The 19,276-nt window shown below is 40.5% G+C and overlaps 2 protein-coding genes across 13 annotated transcripts in view; both read right to left on the bottom strand.

Moving 5' to 3' along the window:
* flnba (filamin B a) overlaps window positions 1-11,563 on the bottom strand; it is a 64,604-nt gene extending 53,041 nt beyond the window's left edge. For all 5 annotated transcript variants that reach the window (XM_035904347.2, XM_006783046.3, XM_087840874.1 and 2 more), the window contains exon 1: window positions 11,120-11,563. In XM_035904347.2, the coding sequence (XP_035760240.1) occupies window positions 11,120-11,411 (292 nt within the window). In that variant the 5' untranslated portion in view covers window positions 11,412-11,563. The remainder of the gene's footprint in view (window positions 1-11,119) is intronic.
* Window positions 11,564-15,062: 3,499 nt separating this feature from the next.
* slmapa (sarcolemma associated protein a) overlaps window positions 15,063-19,276 on the bottom strand; it is an 80,213-nt gene continuing 75,999 nt past the window's right edge. For all 8 annotated transcript variants that reach the window (XM_087840868.1, XM_087840867.1, XM_087840869.1 and 5 more), the window contains one exon: window positions 15,063-17,455. Coding sequence is in view for 6 of the 8 variants with exons in the window: in XM_087840867.1 (XP_087696993.1) it covers window positions 17,360-17,455 (96 nt within the window). In the remaining 2 variants the exon portion in view is untranslated. The remainder of the gene's footprint in view (window positions 17,456-19,276) is intronic.

Genomic DNA, 19,276 nt, shown 5'->3' with positions numbered 1-19,276 from the left:
TAAGTCTCGACTCCCGTTTTTCCAGGAAGTGTCAAGTTTTAAATTCTTTCATTGGAAGATTTTTAGAAAAGCAGAAGCCTGACTGGATGTAAATGTAATTGCTGCGCACTCAAAAGAAAAAGTGAACATTTGTCTAAGATACTGAAGGGTACAGGCTACACATATACAATATTGTATATTTGGACTCCTCAGTTTCGGTGTAAAAAGCTAACATGTTTTAATCACAATAATATATAACAGCCCTCAAAAAGCAAACACGCAAATCGATAGCTGCAGTTTTAAAAGTGATCTAGAATAATTGACTTTTTCCAGGTGGCAGATTAGTTTTCCCCCCAACTTTCAAAACATTAGTCAACATTTTCCTGTGACAGTTCCCAGAGTCCTAAAGTATTCCAGTCAGTCGTCCTTCCACGCAGGTAGGAGCAAAAACAGCAGGACAAGAAATTTAATCTTTCAGATCCAACTTTGTGTCAAGGTCCAGAAAGACTAACACTTTCAATACAGGCGATTTTCTTTTTATACAAGTGTGGCAGCTCCGAATTCACTAAACGTCATACAACGAGTGTGTTGAGGTCTTCTATGAGTTTACTGAACTGTAACTATTGAGTTCCATGTCTGATCAGTCACATTCAGGGGGTCATGCAAGGTGAAGTAAAGGATAAAAGCAGGATTTTTTCCATTTTTCCTCATTTGTGCCTCCATCTTCCCGCCCATGACCTAACAGTCAACCTCAGTACGCCATGCTCGAGTACAATAATTTCCTAAAATGTATCTGGATGGCAGAGGAGCCAACAGAGGACACAGCAGTGTATCTTTTGCAGAACAGTTTTAACCTTTGAGATATACTGTCCATTAGGCGTGGCATCGAGCAGGACAAGAGGAGGAAACAATTAGTTCTTTGTTTTAATAAACCGTTTCAGTCCCTTCACTGCGAGTGTGGGGCATTTTGATTAACAGTAGATCAAAGTATAAAGATTTCACACCATCTCACATCTGTTGTGAGACATGAGAAACAAAGACTGCCTTCCAAAAATGATCACAGAGTACTAAAGAGTGCAAAAAAAACAAAAAAAAAGCAGGACTGATTGGCTGCTGCCGATTGAACAACGAGGAAAGTTTGACATTCTGAAAATACAAACAGAGAAGTGGAAAAATTCTCCCACTGAAAGGTGGGGTTGTTCTTGGGAAAACAGGGCCTGGAGGCACCACAGGTTAACTCTGCATGTAGAAGAGGTCACGCCGCCTGATTAAGGTCACACCTGAAAGCTACAGATCCCGTCAGGCCTGTTTTCACCTGGTTCCTCTCACACTGAGGCAGATGTAGAACAGCACTGAAAACGGGGACAACAACCAGTTGAAGGCAGGATTATTCAACTAAATTTACCAGCACAGGTGACGTCATATTTCTGACACAATAAATGAAGAAACACTAATCGGGGCAAGCACAGGCCAAGAAGAGCATGCAAGCAATGCTAGCTTGTAGAGTGTTAGTAATGATCAGACAGGGACATAAAACAGACTACAGCTACTTCTCCATTCCAAAACACAATGCATTACAGCTTCCATTATATGATTTTGTGCATTTACACAAAAGCTGCACTAAAAACAGGAAGCAGAGACATTTCAGGCTTCCATAAAAGTGAAACGTTATTTATAACTTAAATTTCGCTTAAGGCAAGGCTGTGAATATTTAAAGCTACACCTAGAGAAAGAAGCACCACTATCTTATGTGCTCTGGTGCAAGGTTATCCTGGTAGCAATGTAGCTTGGCTCAAGTTCAGGGCCAATTATCTTTCACAGCACGCAACCATCGAGGTACTCGTCTCGTCTGCATTTTAGTTTAAACATAAAATGTTATGCGCAGTGTGTGAATTTACCCAAACAGTTCTTTTGTTCAGATGTGTGTTTAGTTTTCACATTGGAGTCAAACCAGTAGCAGGAAAGCCACTCAAGGTAATTATATGCACTGCAAGTCATTTATGCAGCTTTAATTTTGGACATCTATAAAAAAAAATAAAAATTTGGCTCAAAGCTAAATACTTACCTCTGCTCGCCTTACAATTTGTCCCAGGTGATTTGTTTAATTGGTGCCGTTTAGCACTTCTGTTCCGCATTCACGCTGGTTTTGCACAGATTTCCATGCAATGTTTCCAAATCCTAAATTTGTTTTTCCATGCACAGTTATTCCTTGTTTCAGCCTCAGCAGAAATCTGATAAACTAAATGTACACAAACTGCTAATAACCACACAACACCTCCATTACACCCATCGTGACTTTTTCCAACTCCATATTGTTAGGCTTAGACTCTATATAAGCTTTGCATGATTCCCAGTTCACACTAATGCCATTTGTTTCATTCAAGGCCACAGCACACCCCCTGGGTTCAACTGCCTGAAACTATTGCCTTTAGGCCATCTTTCTACTGTTTGGATGCCCCTCTTGGTCAGACATGGCCCATCTTTATAGCAGTTCGAAGCAGAGAACTACTTCTTGTACAAACAAGCATGTTTTAATGAGCATGCCCTGTGTCACAGTGTGTATAAGGCAAAGAACAGCTAAGAAGCTCCAGTGACTCAAACTGTTATAGCTAACGTAGGATTAACACATGAGTAAGATAATCTAGATGTTTTTCTCCAACTTAAACTGATCACGTCACAGCTACTCCATAAATCCATCAGCTTTCCCAATCATGATGCAGTTGGATGGGCCAACGCCTTTTGTACACAACACACCTCTCAACTCACTGGCCAATGTCCAAAAAGAGGTAGGCAAAAAAAAAAGTGTGCATATAAGGTGTTGCTATTACATGTCTTACAATTTTATTTTTTATTTTTATTTTTTTTTTAATGTTTTCTTTCTATTTTAATTCTTTTATTATATTATCCCTCTGTTCAGCACTTTGGCCGACACTTGATGTCTTTTAAATGTGCTATATAAATAAAGATGACTTGACTTGTTGCAATCTCAGAATGATGATTCCAGCTAAGGTTCATTCAGGGATAGATTTCTCTCTAAGGCGGTAAAGATTTGCTTCTTAAATCAAACTCCTGTCAGAGGATAAACACGGCCTCTGCAGAGATTCGGGAACCTGCAGAAAAAGCGTTACAACACGGCAACGTTGCAAGCTCCAGCTTTATGAACAGTTTTCACCTGAACCATGCTGCAGAAACAGAAATTAGTCATCTGGAACAGACATTTAGCCGGCTGCATTAACTGTATTCATTCACACATACACAGAAGTTCAACTTTCAAGTCCAGTCAAAGTTTATTTTTATAGCACATTTTAAACAACCTCAGTCGACCAAATTTCTCTACCAGTTAAAGAAAATGTACACTATAAAATAACAACTAAACACAATAAATATACACTTAAAAACCAAACAAACCAAATAAATAAGAGACTGTTCTTGCTTGCTTTTGGGACTTGCTGAGCAGCATATCCTGGCTTTTATTATCCACATAAGTTTTTAAGAGTGTTGAGGGCCTGGGCAGCTTATATGTGAAAAGGTGAGTTGCTCCTAAGATTAGGAGCTACCACTGAAAAAGCTCCATTGCCTCCGCTTTTAAGCCCGGATCTGGTAGGATTGTAGGGTTTCACTGCGGTTGCACTGCCTAACGAAGCTTAATAGTTATTCCGTAAACTATTAGGAGTTAAATATGAGTGATTTCACTTTGAATGTCAGGCATATCTATTTAAAGGCCACGATGCATAGCTGAATTAAGTGGAAGCTGAGATGCAGAGGCACAAAGACAATATACGCCAGGAAACCGGTGGGTGTTCCTGTGTTTGCTGCTCTGCTGCCAGCTGAGGAGGAAACCCGCTGTTGTACAAAGTAGTGATTTTTTTCCCTTCGCCTTTTTTGGTCAGCCAACCCAAATTTAGCATCGTTGGTGTGACATTAGCTCTGTAGGAATCTTCACAAACTGACGCCAGTGTACGAGTTTCCAATCACCAGAGGTTAAGAAAAAACAAACTACACCACAATCAAATGACTTTAACATCTAGACGGCTAAGCTCGTGATCTCTCAGTTCAAAGTCCAGGTAACTTGTGTGACTCCATCCTCCTGCTTACAAACACCTTCCCCGTGACACTGCTTGAAAACTGATAGGCCTGTTCTAAAAATCATACCCTTATTTATCCTCTTCGAGCACTAATGAGGAGGCAGTATTTACTGAATCAACATCACCATGCTGTCAGTGAGACTTGAAACCAGCTATTCAGACAAACTAATCAGGAAAGTGTTTACCAAGGTCGTAAATAAGATTCAAGTCACTCCAATTCTGTTTTTATGATAAAGGAAATTTCTTTGTCAAATTAAATAAAAGACAGAAAATTTAAGATTGCGGTGAGAATCTATGTAAGCATACAAAACAGAGCAGCTGTGGTGTAATCGATGTGCTTTATTGCTACCATTGTGACATTTGGTGTTTAAACATGACACAGACGCCCTGAACTCCGGCAGTCACTGAGAGCAGTCGACTGAGGAACTATTGATCTGCCTCGAGCTCGAGGAGAGGCAGAAGAGAGCCTGAAAGCACAGCGTCAGCTGTCCCTGAACCAAATCTGAAACGAAGTGCATTCAAGCTCTGAAGAGGTCGCACGCACTGAAAATATTCAGTGTGCGTTAGAGACAAAAGCCAGGGGCCTTCTTCAGGGGTCCCCACACCACAGCAATACATTAACAGAGCTGAAAAGGATGTGGAGTTACATCACTTTGGCCACATGCCAGTCTGTCTTCTCCACCCTCCCAGTCTGATGAGCAACTCTGTGTGGAGTCACACTTCTGGTTGCTGAAGGGTTTCCTAACTATGGGGCTGGGTCGTGATATAAGCTACGAGCTTTGAGATGGCCTCGCCTCTGTGACGGAAACGAGCTTCCAGTATGCAGCAAGTCACACCGCCATTGGAGGAATTCCAGTTTCATTCAGCTCACCACTTATTTTTTGTGGTGGGAAATTATCTTGTCCCTGAAGCTTGCACTGAATCTAGTTTCTCCTTCAACCAAATCCTAACCAGCTGGTCACCGACTGAGTTTTAACCCTTTGAAAGCCGAGTGGGAGCAACCTTTTCAAAACCCCAGTGGTTTCTGGCATATTTCAGCCTGCTCATGTAACAAAATGACTGTCGGTGCATCAGAAGTTAAAGAGAATCATTGCTGCAGTGCAGCTTCCCTTTGAAAAACACATAAAACTACTGATATATACTGAACTGAAAACCCATCATTAAGGCTAAAGGGGAGGTCGCTAAATGTCGCCTTTGTGGTGACTTTTCAGCTTTCCTTTAGGACCAGTAAACTCTTCCCTAATCTTTCAATAAGACATTTTTAATTTTAACAGAACCTATTTTTGTTTTATTTAAGAGTTTCCTCCACACGAGACGCAAAACATGCGCTGCACCTTTGTGGCGTGGTCTCAGGTGCAGACCCTTAACTCAAACATGTAAATGGAGTGAAAGTGTGCAGGTGAGAGGGTGATGAGTTTAAGGCTATGTCTACACTAATCCGGATAAATTTGAAAATGGCGTTTTCGTCTAAAAACGCTCTGCGTCCACACTATCGTTTTCAAGCGTTTCTGAACAGTTGTTCATCCAGACTGAAACGATCAAAAACGCTACGTTCCTGTATTGCACATTGGTGAAACGCAAGACGATTCGACCTGCGTCATTTCCAGCTGTTGAGGAAAAGCACCAAGTTTTTTTAAATGGACTGACAAAGAAGTGGAGTTGTTGCTGTGATTAACACAAAAGTACAAAGTTGAAAAAGCGAGTAAGAATTAAAGAATAGCGATCTGGAGCATGTACAAACTGATATTAATCTTTAATAGGGACCAATTAAACCTAATCTTAGTTTAATGGGTCACATGACTGCAACACATGACTAAAATACGTCATCGTTTTTGAAAAGGCTCCAGGCTCATGGTCCACTCTGTGACGTGAAAACACAGTGTTTTCTGAAAACGCTCTGCTTTGGAGAGAGTTTTCAAAAAGCTCAGTTTTCCTTAACCAAAAACCTTGACCGTCGTTTTTGGACGGAAGGCCAAATCGGAGAGAAAAAGATGTTTTCAAACGAAAGCGTATGAGTGTGGACATGGCCTAACTGAGCTTCCACACGCCTGACCTCCCTCACCCCTTCCTACTTGGCTCATATGCTCCGCCTGTCATGGAGGTGAGGTATCTGACAAACTGTCGGCACCTGTGAAAACACACCGGAGCCTCTTAGACGTCCAGGTGGGACCCGAGCACATTTTCACACTCTGATGTCGTGTGGACTTTCTGTAAAATGCGTCACAGTGAACTCAGACTACCGAGTATTGCACTGACATGCAAACATTTGTGAGATGGTACATGTGTTGCGAAACACGACTTTTAAAACGAGACAGTACTACCTGTGCCACAGATGGCACGCCCTTCAGACTGCGGCTGAACAATAAAAAGTGAAAGCAGCTGGAGTGCTGCGCATAAATGAACAACCAGACGTGCGAGGAGGTGGTTTTGGATGAGCTCCAAATGGCCTGTCTGAGATCTGGATATGCTTCACTTCCACAAAACCAGAGTCAGCGTGCCGTTTAAGCGTTCATTTAAAAAGCTAAACTAATGTTAAATCCACCTGGTGATTATGAACTCTCCACAGCTAACAGGCTCCTTTTACCCCATGAAGAAAAATTAAAACAGGTTTGAACCAGAGATGTGCTGAAAGTACATCATTCCTTTCTCCTTATCTGGCTTCACTTATTCCAACATCGATCAGGTTAATTGGAATCTAGTCGATAAGCCAGCTCAGGGTTTATCAATGTAGTTATGAGCACGTTCACCTGAAAGACGAAACCATGTGACTGCTCAGTAGGCAGCCGTACCTGCTGATCTCTCTCCCTATTCTGAACATAACGTGCGGTGGAGCAGGTGAAGTCTGCAGCACAAGTTTCCATGGCAATTTTCCCCCCCCCAATATGAATGAACCACATTTTTAAATCATTCGCTGAGCCCTCAAATCCTGCTTCATCATGCAGGCCTCTGATGTCCTACTCTGTATCTGCAGGTTTACGAGGGCCATTAAAGCAACATGATCACATGAACTCCTGACTTCACATCAGGATAAGAGATGGATGTCAGAATGAGAGATCAGCAGTTTGAAACCTTTCTCTGTTACAACCATAACGGAGAAATATTCCTGAACACACAGAGTTCAACAACTTCTGTTTTGGAACAAATTTTTCGACCAATTTTAGCCATCAGCTAACCCTTTTGTATTCAAAACACTTGCTGGTTATCCTCAAACCTAAACCCGTAAGGCAGGCCGATGGTTCCCATCACTCAAGATCTTTGATAGAGGAGAGCTGATCTTCCTTCAGCTCTCTCCCTCTTTTACCAATAATCAACTACTACTTAAACAAGAGTTTGTTATAATGAACACACTATAGGTTACATAAAGTCACTGTCAGCAGGCACTGAATATTTGCCTTCTTCATAAAAAGGAGGTAATCACAGTCTTCTGCTTCATGTCTGAAAGCTGAAACAGGACCAGCTCTGCCCAACTGTGTGCACGTCCCACCCAGTCAGGCAGTCATTTCCTTTCAAGTGTGGAAAAACCAACCGTCCACCACAGCGTTACGTAGCTGAACGCACTCCGACCTCAGCTCACTCGGCGCGGTTAGTTTTTTTAGGTGTCTCCCTCCCTCTTCAGATGGAGACGTCTGATTAGGTATAAAAGCGGCTCTGGTCTCAAATGAACTCGAAAGCAAGCTGTACGCAGCTCAGCTGTGGAAACGCGACACATTCAGGCTTCTGAGAGACGTTCTGGACACAATCTGCTCGTCTAAAGTTAACCACTCGTTTAATCTCAGCAGCGGCAGGTCATTGAGTTATTTTAGACTCAAACTGCACTTTGGGGATATTTCTGAGATGTAAGAAAGCCGTTTTCGTAATAAAATCAAAGCCTGACTCACTGTTGTTATTAAAAACAGAGTGCATTCATCTCTAGCTGGATCAATGTGATCTTCCCCCCTCTTACAAAAAGATAATCAGCAACCAGCAGCTTGTTCAGGACTCTGTCAAAACATTAAAATAAATGAGGTACAGCTATTAACTCATGCTCTGAATCCATTTCATGTAAGTAGTGGTGCTATTCATAAGAGAGCTGAACAGGCAGGTGACCTTCAGGTGAAAACAGCAGATAAACATTGTCAGTTTGTCAAGGACTTATTTTTCTTTGTTTCTTTGTTATTGTTTGTTTTATTAGTGACTTTTGTCTGGTATGCCCTTTTCAGCCTTTAAAGTATGACACTTATAAAAATAGAAAAGGGTAGAATAGCCCTCTACTGTCATTGTACAAGTACAATGAAATACTGGCAATGACTCGACTTGGTGTCACATTTTGTGTTTTGTTCCGAGTTTAACTGAACGATTCTTGAACAGGATGTCGTGCTGGACTGTACGCAGCTCCAATGAAAACACCAAAACTCACCGTCTGGGAAACAAGAACCCAGACTACTCATCACATCACAAAGCACACACACCTGGTCCTGCCAACAGGTAACCACAGGGAGGAGATGAGATCATTTTGCCTCAGAGATGACACTGACTCAGGCTGTGAATCAGCTCATTGACACAGACCAAGGATGGGCACCAACCTCGGAGGACAGGAGTGAAGCCAGTGCACAAAGTGCAAACGCATTTAGTGAAAATCAAACCGCACTGCTGGGATGGAAATTTGAAAACACCAGCGTTGGTGCAGATGACTAAATTCTTCTTTCAGTTTGTTTGGGATTAAAATCTCACATTTTAAATGTTGAGATTTTTAAACACAGGAGTAAAAAAGAAAAATCTTTGACTAGTTTGACTACAATTCCCATAACAGCTGGTAGAAGGTCCAACTTTCATACACGATGCCTCCAGTTTGTTTTAAATGTAGGTTTTCTGTTATGAATGTGATAAAGCCAAACTGAGGGAGCTAAAACTAATGGGAAAAAATATATATAAAGAAAATACACCTCTATGAAAGATTGGAGAGATTCTTCTGTTATTTTGTCCACCATTTACACCAGTATGAACAGCAAAACAGCTCAGCACCCTCAAAAAACATGAGCAGACAGCCAATTAAGCAGCTCTCTACCTGACACCAAACACCTTAAAATGTCTCAACGAGCAGAAATAACCATCCATATGCACAGAGAATCCAGAGACCATGAGTTTAACTCATTTTCATTCATTTCATAAATGCAAACTCAGGTACAAGAACAAAAAGGTGTTCTGGGAGTAACGAGCTTTTGTTTTTCCAAACTTTCAGGGACATTTCAAACAGCATCAATCATGCCTGTAATGACCTTTCCATTTCTCGGCTCTTCGTGTACTCTTGCTTCATCAAGTTTATGCTGATTAATCTAATTATTTAGAGCATTTAGATTTGCAGTGAATCACCAAGCACTGAGATGAGATGTGCAAAACAAGCTAAAAGGGAAGCAGAGAGGATTCCCTTTTTTCCCCCAACTTCCTAGATCACCGGGTCACTTCTCAGTCTGAAGGAAAAGCATTCGTCAGTGAAACTTCAATAAAATCCCTCTTTTTAAAAGAGCACAATTTTTTTTGTCCAGATTACTCATGACGAGTGAAAAGGGGAGAACAAAAACCCACAGATCAAATTTTTTAATCCATTTCTCTCAGATGCTATGATCAAAGTTTTACCAAAGTCCCACCAATAACCAAAACCCAGATATATTCAAATACAAGAAGCTGAAACCAGAAATTTGCATGGCATTTTTAGAGCAAATTTTTTCTTTAAATCTTGAAATCTATCTATATCTCTACCGATTTCCTCCCCACTGACTCAATTTAATGAGTGATGATTAACCCTCTAAAACATTACCTTAAGGGAACAAAAATCTACTATTTACAAAAGGGACGTAAACTACAAACAATGGAAATTAAATTCAGGTGTGGTGTGGTTAGTCACCCAGCAAAGAGCAGCTTGTAAAGGACATGAAGCAGAATGACTGCAAAGCAGATCAAAAAACTGTGGGAAGGGGGGAGGAAGAGCTCTTGAACATCATTCAGCTCTGACTTTGTGATTTCTTTGAGTCCGAGGGTGAAATATTTGAGGAGACTTGAGTTCTCCACGAGGTCGGCCTCATTAACACAGGTGTGTCCTCACCTCTGTGGGAGACTGCTCATTAAAAACACACTCTGCACCCACAACACGCCAAACTCAATTGAGAAATCTGTCACTTAACGCTGCTGTTGACAGAAAAAACCCATTCACTTCATCAGAAATTACCCTGAATGCCAAGGCCAAGTTTAGACCCACGTTTCTACGACTCTCACACGACCCAGATTTAAACGTTAAAACAAATAAATAAAAAATAACCTACATTTTAAAAGTAGTCCAAGTATTTTTGATGAGTTTACGCCGAATTAAAGAAGGACATCCACTAGTTCTAAAGGTAGTATTAAATCGATTCAACATTACTTTAATATCGCAGATAAACGCGCGACATTATTAAAAAGATCATTTCTCGATGACGTTTTGCAAGGAGTTCTTGTACACTGCTTACACGTACAGAAGCCACCAGGAATGTGAATTTATTAAATTACGGATAATTTAAGCAATAACGTTTCTTCTACCTTTCGCTACAGGCTTACTTTGAGTGCATAATGGTGAACTTTATCAGCTTTTAAGACACTCAAGTTCCCCAATGCCTCACCTTGCTAACGAAACGCTACCAAGTGGGCGGTAGCGGCGCAGTGAAACTTACAAATCTGATATTTTACAGAAAATATTTGTGCTTTCTGGGTTAAAAATCTATGCCGAATTGAAGAGTGTCCAAAATTATTAAAAATCTGCATTTGCAGTCAGGTGCGACGTTTGTTCTCGCATAGAAAAGCCAAGGATGTAAAAATGCCTGAATTTTAAATGGTAGCCCGTGTATTCCAGGACAGAAGACGGGGCGATGAGGCTTTAAACCTGGAATAGTGAGTGAAAACTGGATGAAAACTTTACTCGGAGAAGAAATATTGGATATTCCAGAATCCCTGTCGTGTGCGGACTCTTTATTATGTTACAAAGTTTTGTCGGAGGCGCACAGCTGAGGAGGAAGCTTCCAGATGAATGAATGGACCCCGGTACTCACCTATGGACACGAGCTTTATGTTCTCCTTTTCCAGGAACTCAAGAGCCACCGACACGTTTTCCAGCTTCATCTGCCTGAAGGTGGGCCTCGGGTGGTACTTTCTGTACATCTTCTTGTGACTGAGGACCTCCAGCAGGGCGATGAGCCTCAGGCCGTCGCCCAGGTCCAGCTGCAGATCCACGATCCGCTTGTTGACGCACTTCAGGTGCTCGTTGATCCAGCGGGTGAAGGTGTTCTGCTGGATCTTCTTCCACGGAGCGTCCTCCGCCAGGTCCTTCTCTGTGGCCGGCATCTTTGATAAGTTTCCTCGCTGATTTTGTGTAAGGCTTCTGGCACGGAGATGGGTTAGAAATTACAGAAAGTTAGCCGGTAAGCCTGCTGTGTTGCCGCGTTGTTTCCTCGGAGCTGCTGCAGCTCGGTCTGAACTTTCTCCGCACTAATGCCGCTGCGTTCAGGTGCTGCTCGGATTAATCAGCTTCTTCTTCTTCTCGTTTGTCTGAGTTGCTAGTCACCGTCAGCGACGTTTTACCGCCTCCCAACGGCATTGAAGTCCATTAAAGTCTATTTATTTCCCGCACCTTGGACACAGATGCAGACACTACACACAGAGTAGTTATAGATTCGCATGGTTTGAATATAAATACATGTACAAACATAATTTCATATTTCTTCTAGTCAATAACCTTTGTGTCAATGAGTTCCACCTCACATTCTGTAAATTTAGTTATTTATTTTGCATAAACCTTCATTCATTTGAGTTTCAGGCCCTCACACATCCATTTGGGTGGGTTGAAATTCGAGGCGTTATTTTTTCCAGCATTTTTAAGCCCTCTTACCTTTTCATCACTGTGGTCTGGCAGGGTTACATGTGAGAGGATGGACCTTCATAACACTCAAAGCATTTCCCATTTATTTGTTCATGCTGGAGAAATTGTAGCAAAGAAGATTTCCAGCACATTAAATATTTTTTTGGAGTGCAGAGCAGAGGGTTTGGTCCTGCTTACTTCCTTCAGTTTATTTCCAGTGAGTGTAAGTGCCTTACACCTGAACTCTGTCCAGCGGAGGGCAATTCCACTGGTTATTTCCTTTTGTGTATAACACAATGTGGAAACTGCCCTTCATTTTTTTTTTTATGGTAGTAGCTCAGGCGCTACTATTACTGAGTACTACACAATACTTTGTGTATATCATTCTTTATGAGAGTGAAACAGGGGGATGGAGAGTACTCTGATCAGCCAATAAGGATGCAGCATTCACTGTTAATACCAATCCTCGTTCGTCACGTCTTCATTTCAAAAGGCTAAGCTGTTTATGATGAAAACCCTCGGACAGAGGCTTAATAGCAGGACTTCACTAACAGATAAGTGATGTTACTGCTGCTACGTCCATCTTTTATTTACAGTCTGTGTCTGAAAGCCATAAAGCTAAGACTAAGATTTATCTAAGTTTATGACTCTGGGGTAAGTTTATAAAAACACTGATTTCAGTTGGTTTAAGCTCCTTTAGTCTCTGAGAATTTCCCACCTGTTTTTTCCACATTTATTTCTTTTTGACTTATCTCTGCTTTCCAGCACATCTACACGCCCTTGTCTGTGCTCTGTAAATACTGCAGTGATTATCCCATGTGATGCTGATTGATGATCCACTTTATTAGCACCAGATGTGACCACATGTGTCCAGTGACCGTTCGGCCTCCCCCACTTTATAAGAAGCTTATTGTCATGAAACACTCCCTCTGCCCATGTCCCAGTATTTTAAGTTTTACCTGAATGAAATCGTGTCTTACTTTTCTTTTCTTCTGACTCAGAATCAGACAGACAGAAATATGAGTACTGTCCTTTTTAAGATTTTTTTTATTGTCTGCATGTTGAAACCGTCTCATAAAAGGTGACATCATGCTCCGGATAGATGATTGATGCGTGTTTGTTGTGTGACGACATTCAGCTTATATCAAACACACACACTCATATGCAAGTCCAGACCTGTGTTGTCTAATTGTGCAACCTTTGCTTCTCTTCATTATTTCATGTCTGCATTACATCACCTATACAGCTCACTCTGCCTTAAAGGGACAGTTCTCCTCAAACTCACTTGGCCTGAAGCGTTTTTTAGATGAAGATTGTTCTGGAAAGAATCTCAGGCTTCTCTTGATATAGAGAAACCTGGGAGAGAAGTAAACTGCACTCGGTTTGAGGTGCTCCACGTAGCAAAACACAAAATCAAGAGACTTCTTAGAAAAGTGTCCATAAACGTTGGTGTGAGCAGGTTCCACCCATGGAGGAAGGCTTACAGCTCAGAACATGATGTTTGGATTTTACCAGATGGATGATTTCTTCTGCAGAGCAAAAATAAAGTGATTTATTTTTATTATAAGGAGTTGGCGTGTCATAGTTCCAGGGTTTTGAAGTGTTTTGTTTTTTTGGTTCTTTTTGTTCCTGTTTTGACTTTACAGTTGTTCTACTGATAGGTTTCAGTTCTTGTCTTGATTTCTGTATTATTCTAGTTTCCCTAGTGTTATCGTTCAGTAACATCCTGGTTTACTTTGAAGGTTAGTGCCTCCTCCTGTTTTTACTTCCTGCCCCTTTTCCTCCTCTGTGATTGGCTGCTCCTCTCTCATTCTGTCCTCTTGGGTCAGTTGGTCTTCTGTGTACAGTATAAACAGCATCATCTCTTGCTTTTTCAGGTCCTTTTGTTGTAGCAATGGTTATTTTCCATGTGTTATCTGCTTGCAGTGCTGGCTTTGGCCCATTGTGCCCTTTTGGACTTCTGTTTCCACCAATAAAGTTGATCATTTCTTTTGCAGCCAGCTGTTGTCTCATGCATCTGGGTCCTCTTATCACACCTCATGATAGGGTTTTAGGATTTTATGGAAACCCAACGAAGAGTGAAAAAAATTACATCTGGTCGCAGAACTTTAATTGTCATTTCAAACATCTTAATACCTCAAAAAAAAGGGGGGTCTGAACATGGGAATTATGTGATGTGTTCACTTTCAAGAGGACAAAATATTGTTATTTTACGTTTTTGCTTTGAGTTTTCATCACCCTGATAAACAACCATACACAGAGGAACATGAACATATAGCACGTGAAAAAACATATATACATCAACCAATAATTTATTTTTTCTTGGTTGTCGTCATAGAAAAGCTGTAAATAATAACACACATACACAAAAAGAAAACATGACTATGATGATGTTTATTCTTTTTCTCTGAAGATTCAACCAGAGATACTTGACTGCAATTCTGTAACTTTAAATCTGCTAACCATGATTAATGAAACAAATGTAAAAAATAATAAATTAAGGGTTTGTAGCAGCACACGTTTGGATTTTAGGTGCTGATATTTCAAGATTTTTCTTAATGATAAAGCAACTTTAACAACTTTGAGATAATTTTGTCTTTAAAACTTTACTCTAACATTACTTTCCCTTAAAAAGACCCACTTCATTAATCCTGTATTGATCAAACTACATATTTTATAAACATTTTCTTGTACTTGGGAGTTGTTTGGGCACTACAAAATCATTCAAATTCACAAATCAGTTTAATATAATACTCCAATCGAGAGATTTTTCAGAAATGAAGGCATTCATACTGCTCTTTACCTTTCTTCTTGCAGTGTTTTAATCTAGTAAAAATGGATTAAAGAGAATTGGGTTTTCTTTAACACAACAGTCTTCAAGAATCTGGAAACATTAATGTTTAAAGTGTCTTATTTGCATTTAATTCAGAACCACAAAGTACACACCATCTCTACACAATGCAATGTTTTAAATCTTGTGAGCAGTTACAGTAAAAATCCCTTTGTAATGCCCTTCCTGCTGTTGCCATTTCAAAATAACAGCATGCAGAAGCCGGATGGAAAAAAACAGGATAGTTTCAACCTTCTGAAGTATTTATATTGACCCAAAATGAGTTCATCTCTCAGTGTTTGTGAATAAAGACACAGGAAGCAGGTTTGGTGGGTCAGCTTGCTACAACTTTAATCCAAACATCGCTCTGCATATTCAATACATCCTCATCATATCCTCTACATAGCTCCCTCTCATATCTCTAAACAGTTTTAACAAAATAAGTCTAGTAGCACATCAGTCGATAACATTTTATCTTACAATTCTCTCTCTGTTCTGTAGTGTTTTTTCTCTTTACACATCAGGAGTATTTGTTCATTGTCTTATTTTAGTTCTTTTTAAACACGGAGACGAAACGGAGTACACGAACGATGACGAACGCTGCTCAAGAGTCCAGACTGTGAACCAACACACACACATCCCTGTCTACCAACACACACACACACTTTGAAATGATTCAATGTCTCTCAAAATATTTCATCAGAGGTCTGACGTCTTGTGTGTCATTAAAAAAAATGAATAGATTTTGATATTTGGCCCGTCAAACATGACAAATTTTCTTGTTCCTCCTTTTAAACTTTGTTCTTCGGGTGTTGTATAGTCGGTTAATCTGAATTCTGGGAAATTCTCAGACATTTAAAGAGCCGTGATTAAGCTGAAAGCCCTGGAAAAAGCAACCTCTGACTGTCAAACCAAGTGTGTGTGTGTGTATATCAGGGGAAGTGTGTGTGTGCATGTCTGCACACATACACAAACTGTGTTGTTAGTTACATCAGAGGCACTTTGACCCCTTTTCTCTGTGCCCCCAACATGGAGAAAGAAAAAAGTAAACCCAACATAAAATAAATCAGATTTTATTTCAATAATTTGGCTTCAAGTTTCAACCCAGACCCCAGAATTTCCCCAAACAGAAACAAAGAAACAAATTAAAATAATAACCCCAGAGAAAACGGCAAGTTAGACATCCAACATGGCCGACTGAAAGCAGAACAGGGCAGAGCTTCCTGAAATTGCTTCAGCGCGAGAGCTTCCCAGCAGCCTCGGGTTAATCACGACGACATGGTGCGCTTTGTCACCATTTGTGCTTCGTTTGTGCTCTTAGAGCCAGGATCATCCCGAGTCTATAAACTCAGACCTGCTCAAGCCCGATGTGATGCACGGTCACCTGAAGTCACATTTAAGGCAGAACACCTGAAGTCACTGAACGACCGTCTATCTGACCAAAAACAGATCTTAAAGCCCAAAGTATTCGAATTACTCTAACTCTAGTGAAACTGAGATGTTAGCAGGAAACCAGAGAACGCACCAAACTCTCCTGATCTGTTTCACAGGGGGCGCTCTCAGGACAGACTGAATGGGTCCCAACGGAGTACAACACAGTTCATTTTAGTGGTGTAAACATGTTTCTTCTGGACAAATTGTCAACATATCCTTGATAGAAAAGCTGGAAACAGCTAAATAAATAACTGTTTGTTTTTATCATTTTAATTGTAGTAACTGTAGCAATCGATGGAGCTGAGGGATGTCGCAGCACCGTGGGCCACTTTACTGGAGCGCCCATTCAAGTAATACAACCTTGCCCTAACATAAACCTCCGCTGTGGTTTAACTACACTTCTAACCTTTAGTTACTGTTTGTAAGCAGCTGCTATCAAGGAAGTGCCTTAAATTGTTGTTTCATCTGTTTTGGACATTTTATCAGAGAAAACTAAAATGAAATGTGTGGTTATTTTGTGTCCTGAAGGAGATTCAAAAAGTATTTATTGGTATAAATCGAAGATGGGTACATCCCCTGGGTGAATTACAGCTGACGTCTGTAAACTGGGATCAAGAAAAAGTGGCTCCTCCTCTAGATCTGCTCTAACACAACGAGCTGGTTTGAAGAATTTAGCAAGTAAATTTAAGCTGAATGTGGAGCTGTGTAAAAGAAAAGCCATCTCTTCTTCAGAAACTCTGTCCTCAGAGGTAAAGGTGAAACGGACAGATTCAGACCTGTCAGTGACGTTCGAAGCTGCTGGAAAGCGCCGGGTTAGCATTAAGCAGGTTTTTGTGTGTATGTGGAAGTTCCACCTGCTGGAGAACGTTTTGTTACCTGGAAATCAGCAGAGACAAAAAAAAATGGGGAAAGGGGGGGGGGGAGAAAAAAAAAAGGAGCCCCCCACCAGAGCTGAGAGAGCGGAGAATAAAAACAACAAAACTCCCCGCCGCAGGAAAAACAACAACAACAAAAACCCAAAACAAAATAATCCAAGAAGCTTCTGAGTCCTCTGTAGAAACCACAACCTTTATATCCCTCTACAATTATGTACAATTAGACTTTATACAAGTAAAGCAGTGACGCTCTCCTCACGGCGCTCCATGTGTGTGTTCGCTTGTGTTTTGTGTCCTAGGTGGAGCTGCTCTTGGAGAGGTTGGGGTAGAGGACGGCGGCCGTCACGGCGACCATCACTGCAACGACCGGCATCCAGGGGCTCCAGCCGCTCTGTTGGAGAGAGATGAACGAAAAAACACACACGAGACAGAAACAGACAAAGAAACACGTGAATAAATATAGTTAGTTTGAACATTACGAGTAAAAGTGGACAGAGGCGGAAGGAGAGCTTTTAAAGGAAGAGGAGAAAGAAGATGAAGAGGCAAAGACAAAAGAAGAGAAGCCACTTCAGTCCAAAAGATGATATTTCATTTCTTTTCTCGTGCAAAAATTCATCTGATTGAGAGAAAGAAAAGGTTATTTAACGAGAAGAACGTAAATCAATCAGTCAAACTGCATGTAAGTGACAAAAATGTCCACCTGAGGCTGGCTCCAATTAATCTCCATATACTGACATGTAAAAAAGGAACTTTTATAGTGCCCGCTGCAAAAACATAGGTTTGACCTCTGATAGTTGTCAAGGCTGTGGCTGCTTTGACCAACAGCGCAGAAACAGGTGGCTGAACTGGACCTCTCAAATACATTTATGCCGTTTCTTAGCTTTTAACATTATTTTTTGGCTTTTTTTGCCTTTATTTGATTGGACAGGGAAGATTTTTGACACACAAGTGGGAAGAGAGCAAACGGCCTTCAAACCCAGGCTGCTCAAAGGGTCAGCTAAACTTCTTCCCCTTAAGAACATTTGTAATGTCATGATCTGAATAATATGGCTAATCAAATTCAGTATTTTATTAGTGGATTGCCCACAGAACAATGGGTGACATCATGATGTGTGCGTCCATCTTTTATTTGCAGTCTGTGGAATCAAAATTAGTGTAAACATGTACACTCATTTATTCATGTAGTTCCAAGACAACTAAAACCAGTTAAAAATATCTTTTTATAGTAAAGTTTGTTTCAAAATAAGAGGTGAAAAATGAAAGGAACCCTTTGTCTAATCAATCTGAAACAATAAAAGTCATATTCACTATAAAAACATTGCTAGTTTAAGGGAGAAGCCTTCAGTCTAATTTTGTAGATTTGAATTAAAACAGTGACCTCTGACAGCAGCAGATTTTTTAAAGGAAGCATCACTAGTTTGAGACAGCAGCTCAATGTGAAGACGGGATGCCCGTTGGGACTAAAGCTGCCAGTTCATCACTGCAAGGTCCTTATAAATGCTGCTCTCTGAACTTGTGGTCCAAGAAAATCTCCAAGGAAAAAAAAAAGGCCTTTTCAACTACAATCAAGTTATTAGGTATCTAGAAAAACTAATAATTTTTACAGTAGCCAAATAACCTTCAGGTATTTCAGGATTCATCCTTTATTTTTGGTGAGAAACAACAAAGGTTTTAACTCAAGCAAGTCAACATGCCAAGTACAATTTCCTCCTTGATTACGTCCAATAGGGGCTTAACTCAAGTTCCCTTTTATGCACCAAATATGTAATTAAGGCCCAAGTGTGTGTTGCTTCAAATTCAGAACAGTTTTTAAATTCCTGCCAAGACAATCGAGTTTTACTCGAGTTCTCTGCTGGTTTGTGTATGAACGATAAAAGGAAACAAATTCAATCAATATCATCTTTTGGGACTTCAGGACAGGCGCAGAAAACAAGTAAAAAATAATTAAATTAAATTAAAAAAAAAAAGCAGCAAAATAAATTAAGTTACCTGAGCAGAACAACAGAAAAGTTACAGAACATTTTCCCCTCAAAGCAAACAACAACTGGGCATACTGGGCATACTGGTCAGACGTTCCCGAATAAACAAACAAGCAGCAAACACAACACAAACACGATGGATGTAATGATGGATGCTTCAGAAATAAAGAAAGTAAGAATGGCTGCAGAAAAAGAGACAATAAAAAAAACAAACCAGTAACAGATGAAAATAA

This window comes from Neolamprologus brichardi, chromosome 5 (assembly GCF_056152115.1).
Source record: "Neolamprologus brichardi isolate AB-2024 chromosome 5, ASM5615211v1, whole genome shotgun sequence".
NCBI lineage: Eukaryota > Metazoa > Chordata > Actinopteri > Cichliformes > Cichlidae > Neolamprologus > Neolamprologus brichardi.
This window is presented reverse-complemented; position numbering and strand designations above follow the sequence as displayed.